At 55.2% G+C, this 18,381-nt stretch overlaps 2 protein-coding genes and 1 long non-coding RNA gene across 5 annotated transcripts in view; 1 reads left to right on the plus strand and 2 right to left on the minus strand.

Moving 5' to 3' along the window:
* Positions 1–309: 309 nt before the first annotated feature.
* LOC129659676 (uncharacterized) lies at positions 310–7,761 on the minus strand. The gene is made up of 3 exons (XR_008718175.1): positions 7,693–7,761; positions 1,188–1,245; positions 310–600 (listed from the first exon to the last, which is right to left on the minus strand). It is a non-coding gene; the product is annotated as an uncharacterized LOC129659676 (long non-coding RNA).
* Positions 7,372–13,152, plus strand: CHPF2 (chondroitin polymerizing factor 2). 2 transcript variants are annotated; one of them, XM_055591289.1, is made up of 5 exons: positions 7,372–9,080; positions 9,542–9,719; positions 9,825–10,106; positions 10,801–10,983; positions 11,676–13,152. In XM_055591289.1, exons 1-5 carry the CDS (start codon positions 8,800–8,802, stop codon positions 12,972–12,974), a joined length of 2,223 nt encoding a protein of 740 aa, XP_055447264.1. In that variant the 5' UTR covers positions 7,372–8,799; the 3' UTR covers positions 12,975–13,152. The 2 variants fall into 2 exon arrangements, with proteins under 2 accessions (XP_055447264.1, XP_055447263.1); XM_055591288.1 differs by having other exon boundaries at positions 9,542–10,106.
* A 109-nt stretch (positions 13,153–13,261) lies between these two features.
* SMARCD3 (SWI/SNF related, matrix associated, actin dependent regulator of chromatin, subfamily d, member 3) overlaps positions 13,262–18,381 on the minus strand; it is a 31,747-nt gene continuing 26,627 nt past the window's right edge. For both annotated transcript variants that reach the window (XM_055591292.1, XM_055591291.1), the window contains exons 3-13: positions 17,594–17,636; positions 16,609–16,731; positions 16,375–16,497; positions 16,035–16,130; positions 15,734–15,835; positions 15,337–15,498; positions 14,477–14,574; positions 14,186–14,321; positions 13,818–13,940; positions 13,608–13,709; positions 13,262–13,428 (exon numbers count right to left, since the gene is read on the minus strand). In XM_055591292.1, the coding sequence (XP_055447267.1) occupies positions 13,375–13,428; positions 13,608–13,709; positions 13,818–13,940; positions 14,186–14,321; positions 14,477–14,574; positions 15,337–15,498; positions 15,734–15,835; positions 16,035–16,130; positions 16,375–16,497; positions 16,609–16,731; positions 17,594–17,636 (1,162 nt within the window). In that variant the 3' untranslated portion in view covers positions 13,262–13,374. The remainder of the gene's footprint in view (positions 13,429–13,607; positions 13,710–13,817; positions 13,941–14,185; positions 14,322–14,476; positions 14,575–15,336; positions 15,499–15,733; positions 15,836–16,034; positions 16,131–16,374; positions 16,498–16,608; positions 16,732–17,593; positions 17,637–18,381) is intronic.

Consider the following 18,381-nt stretch of genomic DNA (forward strand, 5'->3'; position numbering starts at 1 on the left):
CCCGCTCCTCGAGAACTACCGCGGATCCCAGGGGCCTCGCGGGCCGGAGTGACGTCATCACGATGCGCGCGGCTGACGGGGACTGGAGTCCCAGAGCCCTCTCTGCTAGCGGTCCGCTTCGGGCGCCGGAAGCGGCGAGTCCCAGTTTTGCTCCTCAGAGGAGCGGCTGGACCGTCCCTGGCTCCCCTGCCTCTGGAATAGCTGAGGGGTTATGCGGAACTACCGGCTTCATCAGGGTCGCCAAACCGGCTCAGACAGCAGGGCGAGCTACTACACTTCCCAGCAGGCGTCAGGCTGCAATGGGTCGAAACAATGGCGGGGGGCGGGACGGGGAGGAGGAGGAGAAGGAAAGGTGAGCCGACCTGTGAGAGAGGGCCGGGAAAACGCTCATCGCTTCCAAGAGGATGCGAAGAACAGAATTATCCCTCCGAGAAGGAAAGGCGTCCTCGTTCCGTGAAACCGAAGCTTTAGAGGCTGGTCCAGTGATAACCAAACTTTAGACGGTGCCGAGCGTTGTTCCTGAATCGTCGCTGCTCTGCCCATCCACTGCAGAACTTGTTAAGTTTCCATCCAAGTTCCGTAAGTTTGATGGGAAGAGCCCTGAAGTGAAAATCAAGACTTCGGAGTTTACCTTTAATAACGTCACTTGCCCGTTAGTTTTTTTTTTTTTTTTCTTTCTTCCTTCCCCCTCGTTACTTTTCATAGTTTTAAAACCCCTCACGGGCTTCTCATAGCCTGCAGTAAGCAAATCCTAAATCTGTAGTCTATCAAATACTTCTCCAGGTTTCTGATCAGTAATGCCTCCCACAGGGACACGGCTAGGGGGAGCAGAGGAAGCTGTTATTTCCGGCACTGAAAACTGCAAATCTCAGTTTGCTCCTCGGCTTAAGCGAAGCACCTGATCCGAAAGTAGAGCCCCCGACCCTTTAAAAAAAAGTGAGCTCACTTCACTTCCTCATAGAATTAGTTTTCCTTCTCAAACTTGATGCTCCAGTAGAATCTAATTACTTGCATTTCTGAGGTAAGCCATGCCATTTCACACCTCTTGGCCTCTAAGCATGCCTTTTCCTAGACTAACTCACCAACGTGTGACTCATAGCTAGATACTAGAGTTGCAGTGGTGGTACGTCTTTCCCTGGTCTCACGGAGCTCACAGTTAAGAATGCCAACTAAAAGTTATTGCTCACCATCTGGTTTTAGAACGATGAGGTCACTAGCTACTGCAGTCATGGAGCGTCCACACACCTTGAAAAGAGTTCAGGACAGAGATCAGGAATGAGGCACTCTGTGCTCTGGGGAAAATTGACAAAACAGACCTTCAGATATTTTCTGGGGAAGATTTTATGAGCCCAATTTCTTGCATCTTCTCATGTCTAAAAAAGTGGAGACATGGGCTCTTTGTGGCTAGGAACAACCTTCTGCCAAAATGTGTGTTTGACTGCACATACCCCTCCCTCCACCACTTCCACCAGCCACCAGTCATATATATATACTCACCTCTCCTACTTTTTCAGAGTAGTTTCTCAGAGCTATCTGAGAGGTTGTCTCCTGGGCTATAGTCCTCTTTAGGCCCCCAAATAAAACTTAACTCACAACTCTACCGACAAGATGAAAAATTTAAAAAGGAAACAGATGATGACATGTAGGTAATAAGTGCCATACAAGCCAAACATTGTTCTAGGTAGAGATATACAGACAATAGTTCACTGCTTGCAGTGCCCTTCTTTATGAAACAAGGAAGTTGTATATGATTGTGGTTCACATAAAATTACTCATGCAAACACCTAGCCTCCTGGGAGGTCTACAATATGCCTGCCTCTCCCAGCCTCAATAAAATGCCTGGTTACAGGCAGGTTTCAGGTTACAGAGAACTAACATAATTATACTCCTTCATTTATGCCATCAAATTTAATTCCCCCAACAGACTCTAAAGTGGGTATAAATACAATTTTACAGATCGGAAATAAAGGCACAGAACTATTTAAAAAATAACGCTGCTGGTAGGAAACAGTACCAGTGTTTGAAGCTCAACTCTTCTGGTACTGGGAACCACTCCAGCTATGTAAAGTGACTTGGGATGGCAAGGACTAATGAGTTACTTCTCTAAATCTACCTGCAGACCAACCAATCACATCCATGATTACCCATAAATTAACAGTTGCTGGGTAAAGTCTCCACAGTAAATAGACTGGCCTAGAAAAGGTAGAAGTTCTGCCATTTTCATCCAGGGTTTAGGTCTCTTGCAGGGGACAGACCTGGGCATGAAGGGAAAGTTCAGTTCCGTTCAGTCACTCAGTCGTGTCCAACATGCAAACATGTCGTCCTCTGTTGTTCCCTTCTCCTCCTGCCCTCATTCTTTCCCAGCATCAGGGTCTTTTCCAGTGAGTCAGCTCTTGGCATCAGGTGGCCAAAGTATTGGAGCTTCAGCATCAGTCTCTCCAATGAATATTTAGGATTGATTTCCTTTAGGATTGACTGGTTTGATCTCCTTTCTGTCCAAGGGACTCTCAACAGTCTTTTCCAATGCCACAATTTGAAGGCATCAAGTCTTTGGCACTCAGCCTTCTTTATGGTCCAACTCTCACATCCATACATGACTACTGGAAAAACCATAGCTTTGATTAGACAGACCTTTGTCAGCAAAGTAATGTCTTTGCTTTTTAATATGCTGTCTAGGTTGGTCATAGCTTTTCTTCCAAGGAGAAGAAATTTCATGGCTGCAGTCACCATCTGCAGTGGTTTTGGAGCCCAAGAAAATAAAGTCTCTGTTTCCATTGTTTCCCCATCTATTTGCCATGAAGTGATGGGACTGGATACCATGACCATAGTTTTTTGAATGTTGAGTTTTAAGCCAATTTTCTCACTCTCCTCTTTCACTATCATCAAGAGAGAGGCTCTTTAGTTCCTTTTTACTTACGCTTCATCCAGTCCAGCATTTAACATGATGTACACTGCATATAAGTTAAATAAGCAGGGTGACAATATACAGCCTTGACGTACTCTTTTCCCAGTTTGGAATCAGTCCGTTGTTCCATGTCCAGTTCTAACTGTTGCTTCTTGACCTGCATACAGATTTCTTAAGAAGCAGGTAAGATGGTCTGGTATTCCCACCTCTTTAGGAATTTTCCACAGTTTGTTGTGATCCACACAGTCAAAGGCTTTGGTGTAGTAAATAAAGCATAAGTAGATGTTTTTCTGGAACTCTCTTGCTTTTTTGATGATCCAATGGATATTGGCAGTTTGATCTCTGGTACCTCTGCTTTTTCTAAATCCAGTTGAACATCTGGAAGTTCTCGGTTCACATACTATTGAAGCCTGGCTTGGAGAATTTTGAGCATTACTTTGCTAGCGTGTGAGATGAGTGCAATTGTGCAGCAGTTTGAACATTGTCTGGCATTGCCTTTCTTTGGGATTGGAATCAAAACTGACCTTTTCCAGTCCTGTGACCTCTGCTGAGTTTTCCAAATTTGCTGGCATATTGAGTGCAGCACTTAAACAGCATCATCTTTTAGGATTTGAAGGGAAAAGAAATGGGGAAATAAGAGGGAGAGAGATCAGAGGAGAAAAGGCCTGGCTAAATATGAAGATCACCGAAGGTCAGTGCTGGAACAGGAAGCAGCATCCAGCCTCTTCATTTAAAATACAAAGAAACTGAGACCCAAGGGAGGAAATGTTTCACCCCGAGTTACCTAGAAACCTAGTAACTGAGAAAGGTCTCGAACTTTGCTGTTCAATGTGGTAGCCTCTAGCCAGGTGTGGCTATGGAGCCCTTGAAATGTGGCTGGTCTGAACTGCAATATGCTGTAAGTGTGAAATATGCATGAGGTGGGGGTGATTTTGAAGATTGCATGTGGATAGGAAAAAGATTAAAATATCTCAATTTTTATATTGATTACTCTATATGCAGAGTATATCATGGGAAATGCTAGACTGGGTGAAACACAAGCAGGAATCAAGGCGGATGGGAGAAATATCAATAATCTCAGATATGCAGATGACACCACCCTTATGTCAGAAAGCAAAGAGGAACTAATGAGCCTCTCTCTTGATGAAAGTGAAAGAGGAGAGTGAAAAAGCTGGCTTAAAACTCAACATTCAAAAAACTATGGTCATGGTATCCAGTCCCATCACTTCATGGCAAATAGATAGGGAAACAATGGAAACAGTGAGAGACTATTTTCTTGGGCTCCAAAACCACTGCAGATGGTGACTGCAGCCATGAAATTTCTTCTCCTTGGAAGAAAAGCTATGACCAACCTAGACAGCATATTAAAAAGCAAAGACATTACTTTGCTGACAAAGGTCTGTCTAATCAAAGCTATGGTTTTTCCAGTAGTCATGTATGGATGTGAGAGTTGGACCATAAAGAAGGCTGAGTGCCAAAGACTTGATGCCTTCAAATTGTGGCATTGGAAAAGACTGTTGAGAGTCCCTTGGACAGAAAGGAGATCAAACCAGTCAATCCTAAAGGAAATCAATCCTAAATATTCATTGGAGAGACTGATGCTGAAGCTCCAATACTTTGGCCACCTGATGCCAAGAGCTGACTCACTGGAAAAGACCCTGATGCTGGGAAAGAATGAGGGCAGGAGGAGAAGGGGACAAGAAGACGAGATGGTTGGATGGCATCACTGACTCAATGGACATGAGTTTGAGTGGGCTCCAGGAGATGGTGAAGGACAGGGAAGTGTGGCGTGCTGCAGTCCATGGAGTCTCAAAGAGTTGGACATGACTGAGCAACTGAACAACAACGTGGTCAAATGTTAATATTTGGGATATATTTAATATATTAATTTCACCTGTTTCTTTGCTTTTTTAAAAAAAGAAATGTGGCCACATGAAAAGTTTAACATCACTAATTATTAGAGAAATGATACAATGTGAGGTATCACTTCACACCTGTCAGAATGGCCATCATCAAAAAAATCTACAAATAATTAAACTCTGGAGGGGGTGTGGAAAAAAGAGAACCCTCCTACAGTATTGGTAGGAATGTAAACCATTGCAGCTCCTATGGAGAACAGTACGGAGGTTCCTTAAAAAACTAAAAATACAGTTGCCAGATGATCCAGTAATCCCACTCTTAGTAGGAAATGGCAACCCACTCCAGTATTCTTGCCTGGGAAAGTCCATGGACAGAGGAACCTAATGGGCTACAGTCCAAGGAGCTATGAAGAGTCGGATATGACTGAGCAACTAAACAGCATCAGATCAGATCAGATCAGTCACTCAGTCGTGGCCGACTCTTTGCAACCCCATGAATCGCAACACGCCAGGCCTCCCTGTCCATCACCAACTCCAGGAGTTCACTCAGACCCATGTCCATCGAGTCAGTGATGCCATCCAGCCATCTCATCCTCTGTCGTCCCCTTCTCCTCCTGCCCCCAATCCCTCCCAGCATCAGAGTCTTTTCCAATGAGTCAACTCTTCGCATGAGGTGGCCAAAGTACTGGAGTTTCAGCTTTAGCATCATTCCTTCCAAAGAAATCCCAGGGCTGATCTCCTTCAGAATGGACTGGTTGGATCTCCTTGCAGTCCAAGGGACTCTCAAGAGTCTTCTCCAACACCACAGTTCAAAAGCATCAATTCTTCGGCACTCAGCCTTCTTCATAGTTCGACTCTCACATTCATACATGACCATAGGAAAAACCATAGCCTTGACTAGACGGACCTTTGTTGGCAAAGTAATGTCTCTGCTTTTGAATATGCTATCTAGGTTGGTCATAACTTTCCTTCCAAGGAGTAAGCGTCTTTTAATTTCATGGCTGCAGTCACCATCTGTAGTGATTTTGGAGCCCAGAAAAATAAAGTCTGACACTGTTTCCACTGTTTCCCCATCTATTTCCCATAGCCCCAGAATATTTAAAGTTTACATATACGGCTCACATTGTATTTCTAATGGACAATGCTGGTCTGGAGCCTAAAAACCATTTACCACCTACCCTGTGCCAGTTGCTGAGGGGAGACCAAATTGCAGTCAATCTGAGCGTAAGACCAAAACACAGTGAAGGGGAACCCGGCTGCTGTGTTCCATCCCACGTGCCTCCTAGAACCGTTCCTGACTCTACCAGCCCCAATGTTCTCTTTTAATGAGGAACTTTTCAAGTAACACCTCTTTTCCTCTTCTGAAATAAAGTTCGTTTGTGACAACCTAACTACACACATAAATTTCAAAAAATTACAGTGTAATGATAACAGAAGAAAGAAAAGGAAATCCTTCACAAGAAAAGTTACTTCCCTGTGCTGGAAAACATCATTAGTCACTCACTTGTTACAAAATGGTAACAAGTACAATCAAGGGACAAAACTGAAGTACAGGCTTCTTTCCATTTACAATATAGTTACATTCTTTGAAAATTCAGCACACATTACAACCCTGCAAAATTACTTAATTGTTACATATAAAACACAGACTCAAAAAGTAGTTGATTTTAACCATTTTTCCCCCTCTAAAATGAATCTTTGTAGGACATTTGAAAGCTGTGTAAAACTATTCTAATGCGAAACAATCTTGCAATGTACATGTAGCATTCTCTCCTCAATTCTTTGACAACAAAGCTGCCTTCCTGCATTTCCAAATTGCCCCCTAGAAATGTGCCATCCTGGGTGGGAACCCACCATAGTTGCTTGAAGGCCCACCTGCCTTCCAGCCTCCGTTAACCTGTTGTCCCCTCACTCAGCAGCCTTAGCTGCTTTGGCTTCCCAGTTCTTGGGCCAGTCTTCCTCTTTCCGGGCTTCCTCTTTCTGCCCGGGTAACGTACTGAATTTTCGATCGCAGCATTCCCAAATCCTCAGTCTAATTCTTCCTGCCACACTTCTCCACTGGAGTCTTTACTTTTCTGCATGGTACTTCGGACAGTTTGTAATTTCGACCTAAACTTAAATGTTTATTTTTATTTTTTGTCAATGTGTGTTTAATACCCGTCTCCAACTGAGGGCAGGGACCATGCCCACCTCATCGACCATGGGTCTGGAACTTAGAAGGCAAACAACAAACATTGCTGAAATAACTTGAGTAGGTAACGGGGTTCCGGAAGCCCGCTGGGAGCAGTAGCCCAAGGAGGTAGAAACGCGCTCATCGAAGGGGAGAAGAGTTTTTTCCTAGGGTAGAAGGGAGTCGAGGTTGAAGATCTGGGTCATCTTCGGATTCAGGCTTGGTCCCCTCGCATTAGGGGCCGCGGAACGCGCGCCGGCTCCGGGCGGAGGAGGGCGGAGGAGGGCGGAGGAGGGCGGAGGGTGGGGGGGATGAGCAAGTCACCTACCCCGGCCCGCAGGCGGCGCCGAGTTGGGGCGGGACGACCATAGAGAGCGCAAAGGCGGAGCGAGCGGCCGGATGCGGTCACCATAGAGACGGGGACTGACAGCGAGCGGAAAAGGAACGAGTGGGCCGGGCTGTGAGGTGGCAGCGGCTGCGGTGGCGGAGCCGGCGCTTCGGCGGAGCTCTGGGGTCTGTTCTCCCCTTCGCGTCCTTCCCCACAACCCTGCAAGGGGGCGTCGCTCCATAGGAGCGACCCCAGCTCCGGTCCCAGCTCCACGTCCTCGCCCCCCGGAGCTCCCCGGGACCGGCCATACCCCGGCCGGCGGCCGCCCCTTACTATCGGCCCGCCGTCGCCCCCGGCCCGGATCAAGCCCCCCCGCCCCTCTTCGGCGGGCCCCCGGCGTGTCCCCTGGGTGTCCGCCGCCCAGTCGAACCTGAGAGCGGGGTCTTTGCCCTCCTCTCCCCGCGTCGCTCGAACGGAGCCTCCCTGCCCTCTCTTCCTCTGACAGCCCGTGACGCAACCAGTTCTTATTTCTGCTGCGAGAAGAACGGCTCAAGCTCGCTCTGGGCCTCCTTTCTTAGGCCTGAAGCTGGTCTGTAACGGCTGAGAGAGAGACGTGGGGCGGGGAGTTGCCGGGCTTGACACCCGAGCATCCGTCCGCCCGCTCCAGCTTCTTGTCCTCTCGCTTTGCTTCGGGTGCCTGGGGCCTTGGGAAAAGGCAGCCACCGAATCGCTCTTGACAACAGCCGGAGTGGCTTGTCACCGGCCTGGTCTCTTCTTGGAGGATGGTGGGCAGCCTCGGGCTCTCAGCACCGGGGTTTCAGAGAAGAATGCCCTGCCCAGCAGCTCCATCAGCTTTTGTGCTCCTCTGAGGCTGTCCTCCGTGCTGAGTCACCACATCCCTCCACCTCATTAGGTGGGGCAGAACGTCTGTGCGCGGTGCCAGTGGCTCCTGACCGCTCCTGACTGCCGGGAGGAGGGGTTCCTCTGGCCCAAGTGTTTCCTTAACGCGGGTGAAGAGAGTAGGAAGGCCTGGGCTCCATCTCTGACTTCCCAGGGGTCGGCAGCCCCTTCAGTGAGTGAGTGAGATGTATGCCCCTCCCAGATGCTCTTTGAGAAAGGCCTGTGGAGTTAGGTTCTTCTAGCTGGGTGCTGGTGTTTTGATGGCCTATGTGCTTTTCCCTAACCCCAGCTTTATCAGTTGCTGCCATCTCTCTGCTTAGATAGTGTCACCAGATGTATGTAGTCCTTCTTTGGGGGTTGGGTTTGGCAGGACTGAGTCTTGCTTCTTTCTCTTCTGGACTAGAGGACCCCACTGTTGGTGGGTGAAATTGATTCTAACATTTACTGCCATTTGGACTGTGGGTTAGAACCAGCACCTTGACAGCGGAAGACAAGGCAGGAGTTTCTTGGGGATCCTGGGCCCAGAAGCAAACACAACCTTGTTCTCTCATTGACCTCACTGGCCCCAGGCTCCCTTGTTGAAAGAGTCCATTGGTCACTGATTGATCCCTGAGGCTGTGCCCTCCGGGGCACACACATGGCAGGGCCCACCGCCATGCGGCTGAGCTCAGTGTTGGCTCTGCTGCGACCAGCACTGCCCCTCATCCTAGGGCTGTCTCTGGGGTGCAGCCTGAGCCTCTTGAGGGTGTCCTGGATCCAGGGGGAGGGGGACGATCCCTGCTTAGAGGCTGTGGGGGAAGCCGGAGGGCCACAGAGTCTAGACTCAAGAACTCAGCTTGACCAAAGCGACGAAGACTTCAAACCCCGGATTGTCCCCTACTATAGGGATCCCAACAAGCCCTACAAGAAGGTGCTCAGGTGAGTTAACGTGCACGTGTGTGCATCATCCCCACACCCCACTTCAGGGTTGCTCCGAGTCCTTGCCTCCACATCCTATCTATGGTCACTGGTAATCATCGTTAGCCTCCCTGAAGCAGTTCTCTGCCTTATTTACCATCATGGTTCCAGTTTTTTTTCCTCCTCCTCAGGCCTGAGAAAGCCTCACCCATTGGTGTTAAGTTAGTGGTTGGATGTTCTTCAGCAGGGCAGGAGTTGCATCTAATCCATCTAATCCATTCTGGGTCCACCTCTCCCCGAGATCAGTTCCAGTGTCAGCTACTCAGTAGACGCTCTCACCAGTAGCTCATTAGTGTTGATGAGGAGGTCTCCCCCTTCTCGTCTCATCCCCAACTCACTAATTCCCCGGGGGAGGTATACGCTGGACATGCTGGGTTCCTAAAGATTAGGGAGTTGACCCTGGCACACTGGTCTCCCCGCAGGACTCGGTACATCCAGACGGAGCTGGGCTCTCGTGAGCGGTTGCTGGTGGCTGTCCTGACCTCCCGGGCCACGCTGTCCACCCTGGCTGTGGCTGTGAACCGTACGGTGGCCCACCACTTCCCCCGGTTGCTCTACTTCACTGGGCAGCGAGGGGCCCGGACCCCAGCAGGGATGCAGGTGGTATCTCACGGGGACGAACGGCCAGCCTGGCTCATGTCTGAGACGCTGCGCCATCTTCACACGCACTTCGGGGCCGACTACGACTGGTTCTTCATCATGCAGGATGACACGTACGTGCAGGCCCCCCGCCTGGCGGCCCTGGCCGGCCACCTCAGCATCAACCAGGACCTGTACCTGGGCCGGGCAGAGGAGTTCATCGGCGCTGGCGAGCAGGCCCGGTACTGCCATGGGGGCTTTGGCTACCTGTTGTCACGGAGCCTCCTGCTTCGGCTGCGGCCACATCTGGATGGCTGCCGCGGAGACATTCTCAGTGCCCGACCTGACGAGTGGCTTGGCCGCTGCCTCATTGACTCTCTGGGCATCGGCTGTGTCTCGCAACACCAGGTGAAGGCACTTTCAAGTTAGTCCTCATCCCTGACAAATTAGCAGAGACCAGCAGCTGGTCTCAAGGCTGGGGGGGCTGCCAGCTGTTTCCCCGAAGCTCCTGGGGTGGTCGTTGTGCCCTCCTCAGCCCCAATCGCCCCTCTCGCTCTCCCTTGCCCACCTCTGGCAGCCTTAGATCCCTGGAACCGTCAAAAGTGGCGTCTTGTCAGGGACCTGAGCAAGCCTGAAAGGTGCCCCTTCCTCACCAGTCTCCCCCCGTCTGGCCCCTTGCCCTCCTCCCAACACCTGCACCGTCTCCAGTGACCTGGGAGTGCCCTTGAGGGGACCACTCTCCTGGAGGAGGAGGGTGGCCCAGGAGCCTCCCTGTTGGTTGAAGAAGAGGGGACAATCCCAGAGGGGCCCTCCTCCTCCACCGGAGTCCTGGACATCTCTGCTGGCTCGGCTTTCATTCTTTTGAGAAACAGCAGGATTCTTTGGGAGACGAGGTCATCCTAGCTGCCTAGCAAGCGCTCTCTTTTCCAGAATCCGGTGAGAGTAAGGCGAAGGTTGAGGGGACCCCAGAATGAGCTCCTATGCCCTTCCTGCCGCCTCAGCAGCAGTGGCAGTCACAGGCGTGAGCGCCAAGGGCGGTCAAGGGTGGTTGGGCCAGGCAGTTCCTCCCTGTGTGGCACTGATTGGTTTCATGGTCCTCCAGGGGCAGCAGTATCGCTCGTTTGAACTGGCCAAAAATAGGGACCCTGAGACGGAGAGAAGCTTAGCTTTCCTGAGTGCCTTCGCGGTGCATCCTGTCTCCGAGGGAACCCTCATGTACCGGCTCCACAAGCGCTTCAGTGCTCTGGAGCTGGAGCGGGCCTACAGCGAAATAGAACAGCTGCAGGTGAGCCGGGGGCCCATGGTTGCAGGTCAGAGGGTGCTTCAGATGTCCGGGCTCACAGATGAGCAAGAGGGGAGGCCGGGCAAGGCAGAAGGAGGCTGACTGTACCGACCAAACCTCAGTGAAAAGCACCCCAGGGAGAAGGGGCTCGGGGTGCTCTGGGTGAAAGCTCCTGGCATGATGTGGGTTCACTTGAGAGGATCTGCAGGAGAGCTCTGAGGAGCAGGCTTGGCACCAGAAGGGTTTCTCTCCTCTCCAGTAATGCCTCGCCGAAACCCCGCAGTCCCTGGACTTCTAGCACTGTCCTTAAAACGCCCAAGGGCAGAAGGTAGAAGAATGCTCTAGTTGATGGCAGGGGGTTGTCCGAGGTGGGATCCAGGTGAAAACAAAGGTCTCCTTCTGTGAACAGAGCGTGAGTCCTGTGAGTGAGGAAGAGAAAGTCCGCGGAGCCCCAGACGTCAGGGTCCCCTGCCCTCCACAGTGGCACTCTGCCCACCCCATCCTCCTCCCCACAGCAGCTGTGTGCGGATGGTGGGTCTGTGTGCCCCATACAGGCTGTTAAATACAGGCCGTTCAGCGCCAGGCCTCACTGAGTGTTGATGGAGTCAGGACGGACCTCAGAACCCAGGACGCTGGAGCGACCTGGGGTCCCGACTCCCTTGCCAGGCACTAACAGGGCGTCCCTCCCGCCCTAGGCTCAGATCCGGAACCTGACTGCGCTGACCCCCGAGGGGGAGGCGGGGCTGAGCTGGCCCCTTGGGCTCCCGGCCCCCTTCACGCCGCACTCTCGTTTTGAGGTGCTGGGCTGGGACTACTTCACAGAGCAGCACACCTTCTCCTGCGTGGACGGGGCCCCCAAGTGCCCCCTGCAAGGGGCGAGCAGGGCAGACGTGGGCGATGCCGTGGAGACGGCCCTGGAGCAGCTGAACCGGCGCTACCAACCCCGCCTGCGCTTCCAGAAGCAGCGGCTGCTCAACGGCTACCGGCGCTTCGACCCGGCACGTGGCATGGAGTACACGCTGGACCTGCTGCTGGAGGCCGTGACGCAGCGGGGGCACCGGCGGGCGCTGGCACGCAGGGTCAGCCTGCTGCGGCCGCTGAGCCGCGTGGAGATCCTGCCCATGCCCTACGTCACCGAGGCCACGCGTGTGCAGCTGGTGCTGCCGCTGCAGGCTGCCGAGGCTGCCGCAGCCCCCGCGTTCCTGGAGGCCTTTGCGGCCGGGGTCCTGGAGCCCCGAGAGCACGCCTTACTCACCCTGTTGCTGGTCTACGGGCCGCGGGAAGGGGGCCGAGGGGCCCCAGACCCGTTCGTCGGGGTGAAGGCGGCAGCGGCCGAACTGGAACGACGATACCCCGGGATGAGGCTGGCCTGGCTCGCCGTACGAGCGGAGGCACCTTCCCAGGTGCGGCTCATGGACGTGGTCTCCAAGAAGCACCCCGTGGACACGCTCTTCTTCCTCGCCACCGTGTGGACCAGGCCGGGGCCCGAGGTCCTCAACCGCTGCCGCATGAACGCCATCTCCGGCTGGCAGGCCTTCTTCCCGGTCCACTTCCAGGAGTTCAACCCTGCCCTGGCACCACAGAGACCACCCCCAGGGGCTGGCCCCGACCCCCCATCCCCTCCGGGTGCAGACCCTGCCCGGGGGGCTGCTGGAGGGGGCAGGTTTGACCGGCAGGCTTCAGCAGAGGGCTGCTTCTACAACGCGGACTACCTGGCTGCCCGAGCCCGGCTGGCCGCCGACCTGGCAGGCCAGGAAGAGGAGGAAGCCCTGGAGGGGCTGGAGGTGATGGATGTTTTCCTCCGGTTCTCAGGGCTCCACCTTTTCCGGGCCGTGGAGCCAGGGCTGGTGCAGAAGTTCTCCCTGCGGGACTGCAGCCCTCGGCTCAGCGAGGAACTCTACCACCGGTGCCGCCTCAGCAACCTGGAGGGGCTGGGGGGCCGCGCGCAGCTGGCCATGGCCCTGTTCGAGCAGGAGCAGGCCAACAGCACCTAGCGTGCTCGGGCCCCGCACCTCCACACACAGCCCCTGCCGGCCCCCGCCCCGGGAGGCAGGCAAGATGCACGGACAGATGGGAGATTTCGCCGCTGTGTTTTTTTTTTTTTAATAAGAAAATGTTATTAAAAGTGTCTTCTGCCAAACTGTTTTTAGGTCTAGGAAAAATGGGAGTAAGGAGACTCTGAGGGAGGGGGTGGGGAGCTTCCCGGAGGAACCCACTGCCCTTTCCCCGGCCCCCCCAATCCTCCTCCCTCCCTAGTTGCCAATGACCACACGGCTGTTATCAGGTAAATGACCTTTAATCCAGCCCCTGCCTCGCCCACAAGGCATCGGGAGTGACAGCCAGGCCCCAGGGGATGGGCCGGGGGGCCCTCAGCGGCACGATTCCCCAGCGCGCCTAGGTGTTGCGTACAACCAGCGACTGCTCCAGCTCCTGCCTGCGCTGCTGGATCTGTAAGGAAAGGAGAGCAGGCGCAGGTGACCAGATGCTGGTGAGTGACAGGACAGGCCCCACCCGCCTGGAGGAGCATCTGGGAGCAGGGACGGTCCCACGCGGCGAGGGGGAGGGTGGGGGTTTCTCTGGGGGTGAGCGGGGAGCCGAGGGCGCTCGGGGTGGGGGTGGGCTCACACCTTGCAGTAGAAGTATCGGCTGACGGCCTCCTGGGACCAAGGCTGGTGGTAGAACTCAGCCCGGCGCTCCTCCTCTGGGTTGCCCGCCACGTCTGTCATCACCTGGGAGGGAGCAGCAGGGTCATCCTGAGCCTGGACACCCCCGCACGACATTCACTGTCTCCCCGGCATGCTTGTCTCCTACCCAGCGCCCCCCGAGGCCCCCTTCACCTTGAGGTCCCGACTCTGGGAGCGGAGGAGGTCCTGGATGTAGCCCTTGGGGTCTCTGGAGAAGCTCAGCATGAAGTCCCTCTGGATCTTGAGCTGGTTGATGGACTCAATCGTCTCATGGATCTGCAGGTAGAAAGACACGTGCTCTCACCTGGCCAGGCTGAGGTGGGAGAAGCGGGGAGGGGGCGTGGTGGGGGGCTCGCCGCTGTCCCCTGGAAGGGCAGTCCCCAAGAAGGGGGCGTGGGCAGAGCTCCACGTCCCAAGGGCAGGGCCCCTCCCCGTCCTCTCCCATGTCCTCGTCCTGCTGTGTCTGCGCATGTGTCACCGTCGGGTCACCGTCGTGTTGCAGCGCCAGGCTCCAGCCCCACCTTACTGTCCAGAGCGCTGATCTCCTGCTGGTTGGCCGTGGACAGCAGGAAGCTGCTCATCTGTCCCTTCAGGGGCTCCTCCACCTCCACGTCAATGTCGTAGCACGCTGTCTTCTTCTGGTCCGACGGGTCCACGCTGCCAGGGAAGGCCAGCCCTTGGCGTACGTGCTGCCCCGACGGAGGCCAAGGGCCCCCAAGGCCTGATGCGGGGGGTGGGCAGAGGGAGGGACGGGGGGGCGGGACCACCACAGTGACTCCCAGCTCTGAGGAGCAGGGTTGGGGGGGCCTCACCTGATGACATGGTTGATGACAATCGGGTCAGGGGGCAGCAGAAGGGCTGTGAGGCGCTGGGGAATCTCAGAAAACTTCAGCCGGGGACAGTCAAAAATCTGCAGTAGGAGAGAAGAGGTTCCCTGCTCTGCACTCAGAAGAGCCTCCGTTCTCAAAAGGCCCCCCAAGCAGCCACCTCTCACGGGGGAGGCCAGCCCTGGGCCTGAGGCCTGCTTCCACCGCTCACGGTGCAACCCCGAGCCGCTCAACTTCACACCTCGGCCTCGGTCTCTCCGTCTCTGGGAGCCGAAGGCAGGGGCACCGATCTCAGGGGGCTTGTTAGAATTAAATGCGTCAGTTATACACGAAGTGCCTGAAGCAGCGCCTGGCATGCGGTGAGTGCTCAATAAACATCGACTGTTGTTTTCACTACTCAAGTCTACCTGTCGTATTTATTTTAAAGTTATATTAATAATAACCTCTAGTTTGGCAGAATCACTTCCACAGCAGTTTGATTCTCCTAACTGCCCAGCGGGTGAGACGGGACAGGTGTGGTGAAGATAAGGAACAAGGCTGCAAACAGCTAAGTGATGGACCCGGCGTCTGGACCCAGGGCCAAAACCTGGGGGCCCTAGCTCCAGGTGCCAAGAACATGTTCCCCAGAGCCACTAGCTTTCTGGGGTTCCCGACCTGCCTCACCTCGGGGGTGGGGGGGCTGAGACAGGCAGGCTGCAGCACAGGGTGGTGTCGTGGCAGAGCCCAGATGGGAAGCCGGGTCTCCGGCTCTGAGATCATTCCCGATGGAGTCAAGGAGGCAGGGTGGCGTTCCTGAGCAGAGGCCTTTCCCCTCCCCATGGCCCCAGGCTCAGGGGAGAGGGTACCTGCTGGAAATACTTGTCGCCGTTGATGTATTCCTTGTCATGGGAGTCCTGCAGCCGGTTGGTCTTCACGTATTGCCACAGGGCCTGGACAATGGCCGAGCGGCTCTGGGTGTGCAATCCTAGCAGCCGGGCCAGGCGGGGATCCAGTTTGAACTGGGGAGGCTGGGCCAAGGAGGCCGTGAGAAAATGAGACAAAAAGAGAGCGGGAGGGGCTCAGAACTCAGGGGCTGCAGGGCCTGGGCTCCTTGGAAACAAGCTTCTGGAGCAGGCAGGGTGGAGGGGAGAACGGGGTCTCTCAGGGCATAACAGCTTGCAAGCCAAGGCCCACCCCAGCCAGGAGAAGGGTACAGGAGGCGGGATGCTGGGCGGGGCAGTGTCTGGGGGTGAGGGCACATACCTGGTAGTCCAGCATGAGGAGCAGCGTACAACGTACACTCAGGTCCCCTGGCCTCTTCACCTGGAACCCATCCGTCTCCTGAGTGGTGGGTGTCCGGTGCCACTGTCCAGGGGTAGGAGCTGAGTCACCTCATAGGCCCGTCTGAGCTGGTGGGGCCTCGGAGCTCTGGGTGCAGGACTGGGGGGCTGGAGAAGGGGGTCCCTGATCCAAGTCTGCACCACTAACAGGACTGCATTCTAGGTTCTTCAGGACTGTGGTCTGTGGCCGGTTCAAGGGCAGGAGGGGTCCGGGTCTTTCTTACCTCCACGAGGTGGTTGTCAGGGCCATAAAGGTCTTTGTCCAGCTCAATGACCAAGCTCTTGAAAAAGGAAGAGAACTTGCGCTTCTGCTTGCTGGGCTGTGGGAGAGGCATGGACCGTGGGCGCGGAACAGGGCCCACGGGGGCAGAGTGAGTTGGGAGCGGGTGGGGGCTGGCCGGGTAGGGCCACACAGTCAGAAGTAGGCCTGGGCACGTCTCTCTGGACCACCCTCCCGCAGCCAGGGCTGACTTCCCCAGTCCTCGGTGCACACGTCCAGTACCGGCCTCAGCTCAGCCCCATACCCACCCCAGGACACCTGGAGAGACCTGGGCCAGGACGTACGTCATCCAGGAGCTTCCCCTCCACCCGCAGCTCCCAGGAGGCAATGCTGCCGTCAGAATCCTCGGCATCGGGCTTTGCAGGGTTAAAAGTATTGGAGATATAAAGACGCAGCTTGCGCTTTTGCTGTAGAGATAAAGAGTGTCATACAGAGCCAGTCCCCAGGGGGCCAGCCCCAGCTTCTCCCATTCAGGGACTAGGACTTGGCACCCTCACCCCGCCCCCAAGCCAGGGCACCTTCATGGGCCGCTTCAGAGCCTCCTGGATGTCCACCCGCTTCCTCATAATGGTCTGATCCAGTTTCCTCTCAAACGCCAGGAGGTCCATATAAGCCTGGGACTCTGGGACCAGCTCCCGGATCTGGAAGCGGGGAGGAAGCGAGGCAGGGAACCAGGGGCTCAGCCAATCTTGCAGGTTGGAACGTGCGGGTGTCACGTGGCCCCAGGAGTGTGCGAGTGTGGCGGGCAGGGAGCTGGCCACATTCAGGGCAGGTAACTTGGACAGTGCAGACGGGACCTCTGAATCCAGCCATGAAGGTCTGGATGTTACAGGGATGAAAACCGCTACGGAGATCCATGCGTTTCATCACTAGGGGAGGCCGGAGCAGCCACGGAGGCCAGCAAGCGCTTAGGGTTTCACCTGCTCATCCTATCCTTTCCCCGGTCACACAGCCTCTGGGTTCCCGGGGGCGTCTGTGAGTGGTCAGGGGCCCCTGGGGTCCCTGAGACAGGAGACGTCGCAGCTTGGGCCTACAGTGACACCTCACCCAGATGTTCTGCTCCAGCTGGGGTCTCAGCTGTCCTCTGGACCCAGCTGGGCCTGGGTCCCCTTACGCTGCGGGGCATTCCGGCCAGCTTCTGTTCCCTTCGCTCCTCTGCCAGCCTGCGGTCCCCGAGCTCTCAGCCCCTTTGTCCCCTGCCTTTATGTCTCTATAGACCGCTGGAATTCAATCTGCGCCCCCTACCCAGACCCAGGATCCTACCCTCTCTGGCTCTGCTTCTCCCCTCTGCCCCACTCCGTCCTTCTGGCCCTGGGGGAGCCTCATTTCTTAATTAGCTTTTTAAACAAAAAAAGTGAAAGTGACTATGATGTTGAAGCGCTGCTCCTGAGCGGGGAGGGGAGGTGGCCCGGGGTGTTGGTGGTGGGGAGGAGGGGAGAGGAGGGCGGAGCAGGAAAGGGTTGGGGGTGGGGTGGGCTGGGGGCTGCTGTGAAAGGCACTCACCCTTTGAGGGAGGATTTTGTCAGCCATCTTCCTCCTCTTGGCACTGTACATTTTTTAAAGAAAAAACCAGGTTACCATGGCGACAGATCTGGGAGTAACGAGGCCACCTGCTAAATTATCCCGACATCTCAGCCCGCCTGGCTGGGGTTCCCACAGCCCGCTCATCTGCCCGACCGAGGGGCTACGCCGCCGGCTGTGTGTGGCTCTGTCCTCTCACAGGGAGCGGAGGTGACTCTGTCCTTTCTCCGGCCTGGGAGCCCCTTTTCTGCCCCGCCACATCCCCAGGGCCAGAGAAATTAGACTTGGAAGGGGCTCGGAGCAGAGGCACTGCAGAAACGTTTGGGGAAAGCTGGGCAGCGGCAAGGACAGAGTTGGGGGATACATTGTGAGGACTTTTTTTTCCCTCCTCTGAGAAGGGGCACACAGCCCAAGGTGGCTGAGCTGGTGGGGAGGGGAGCCGACCCCCTTGCCCCATCCCAGGAGCAGGAAGTGATGGTGTGAAGCTAGTGAGGACCAGCACCCCAGCCACCCTGGGCTAGGAAGGGGACCCTGATGGGCAGGGGGTGCTCATGCCCTTGGACCTGCCAGCAGGGCCCAGGGACACACCCACAGGTATCCAGAGAGAGTGGGTACGGATGTTCCCCTCTTGGGTGTGGCTGGTGGGCTGGACCTGGGGTAGCAGCTGGGACTTGGACTCTGCTGGATCCACTAGCTGGTTCCGACTCCCAGAAGCAACCCCAGAAAACCCTTGGCAAGTAGAACCCAGCCTAGGGAATGGCTGCATACTG

This window comes from Bubalus kerabau, chromosome 8 (assembly GCF_029407905.1).
Source record: "Bubalus kerabau isolate K-KA32 ecotype Philippines breed swamp buffalo chromosome 8, PCC_UOA_SB_1v2, whole genome shotgun sequence".
Taxonomy (NCBI): domain Eukaryota; kingdom Metazoa; phylum Chordata; class Mammalia; order Artiodactyla; family Bovidae; genus Bubalus; species Bubalus kerabau.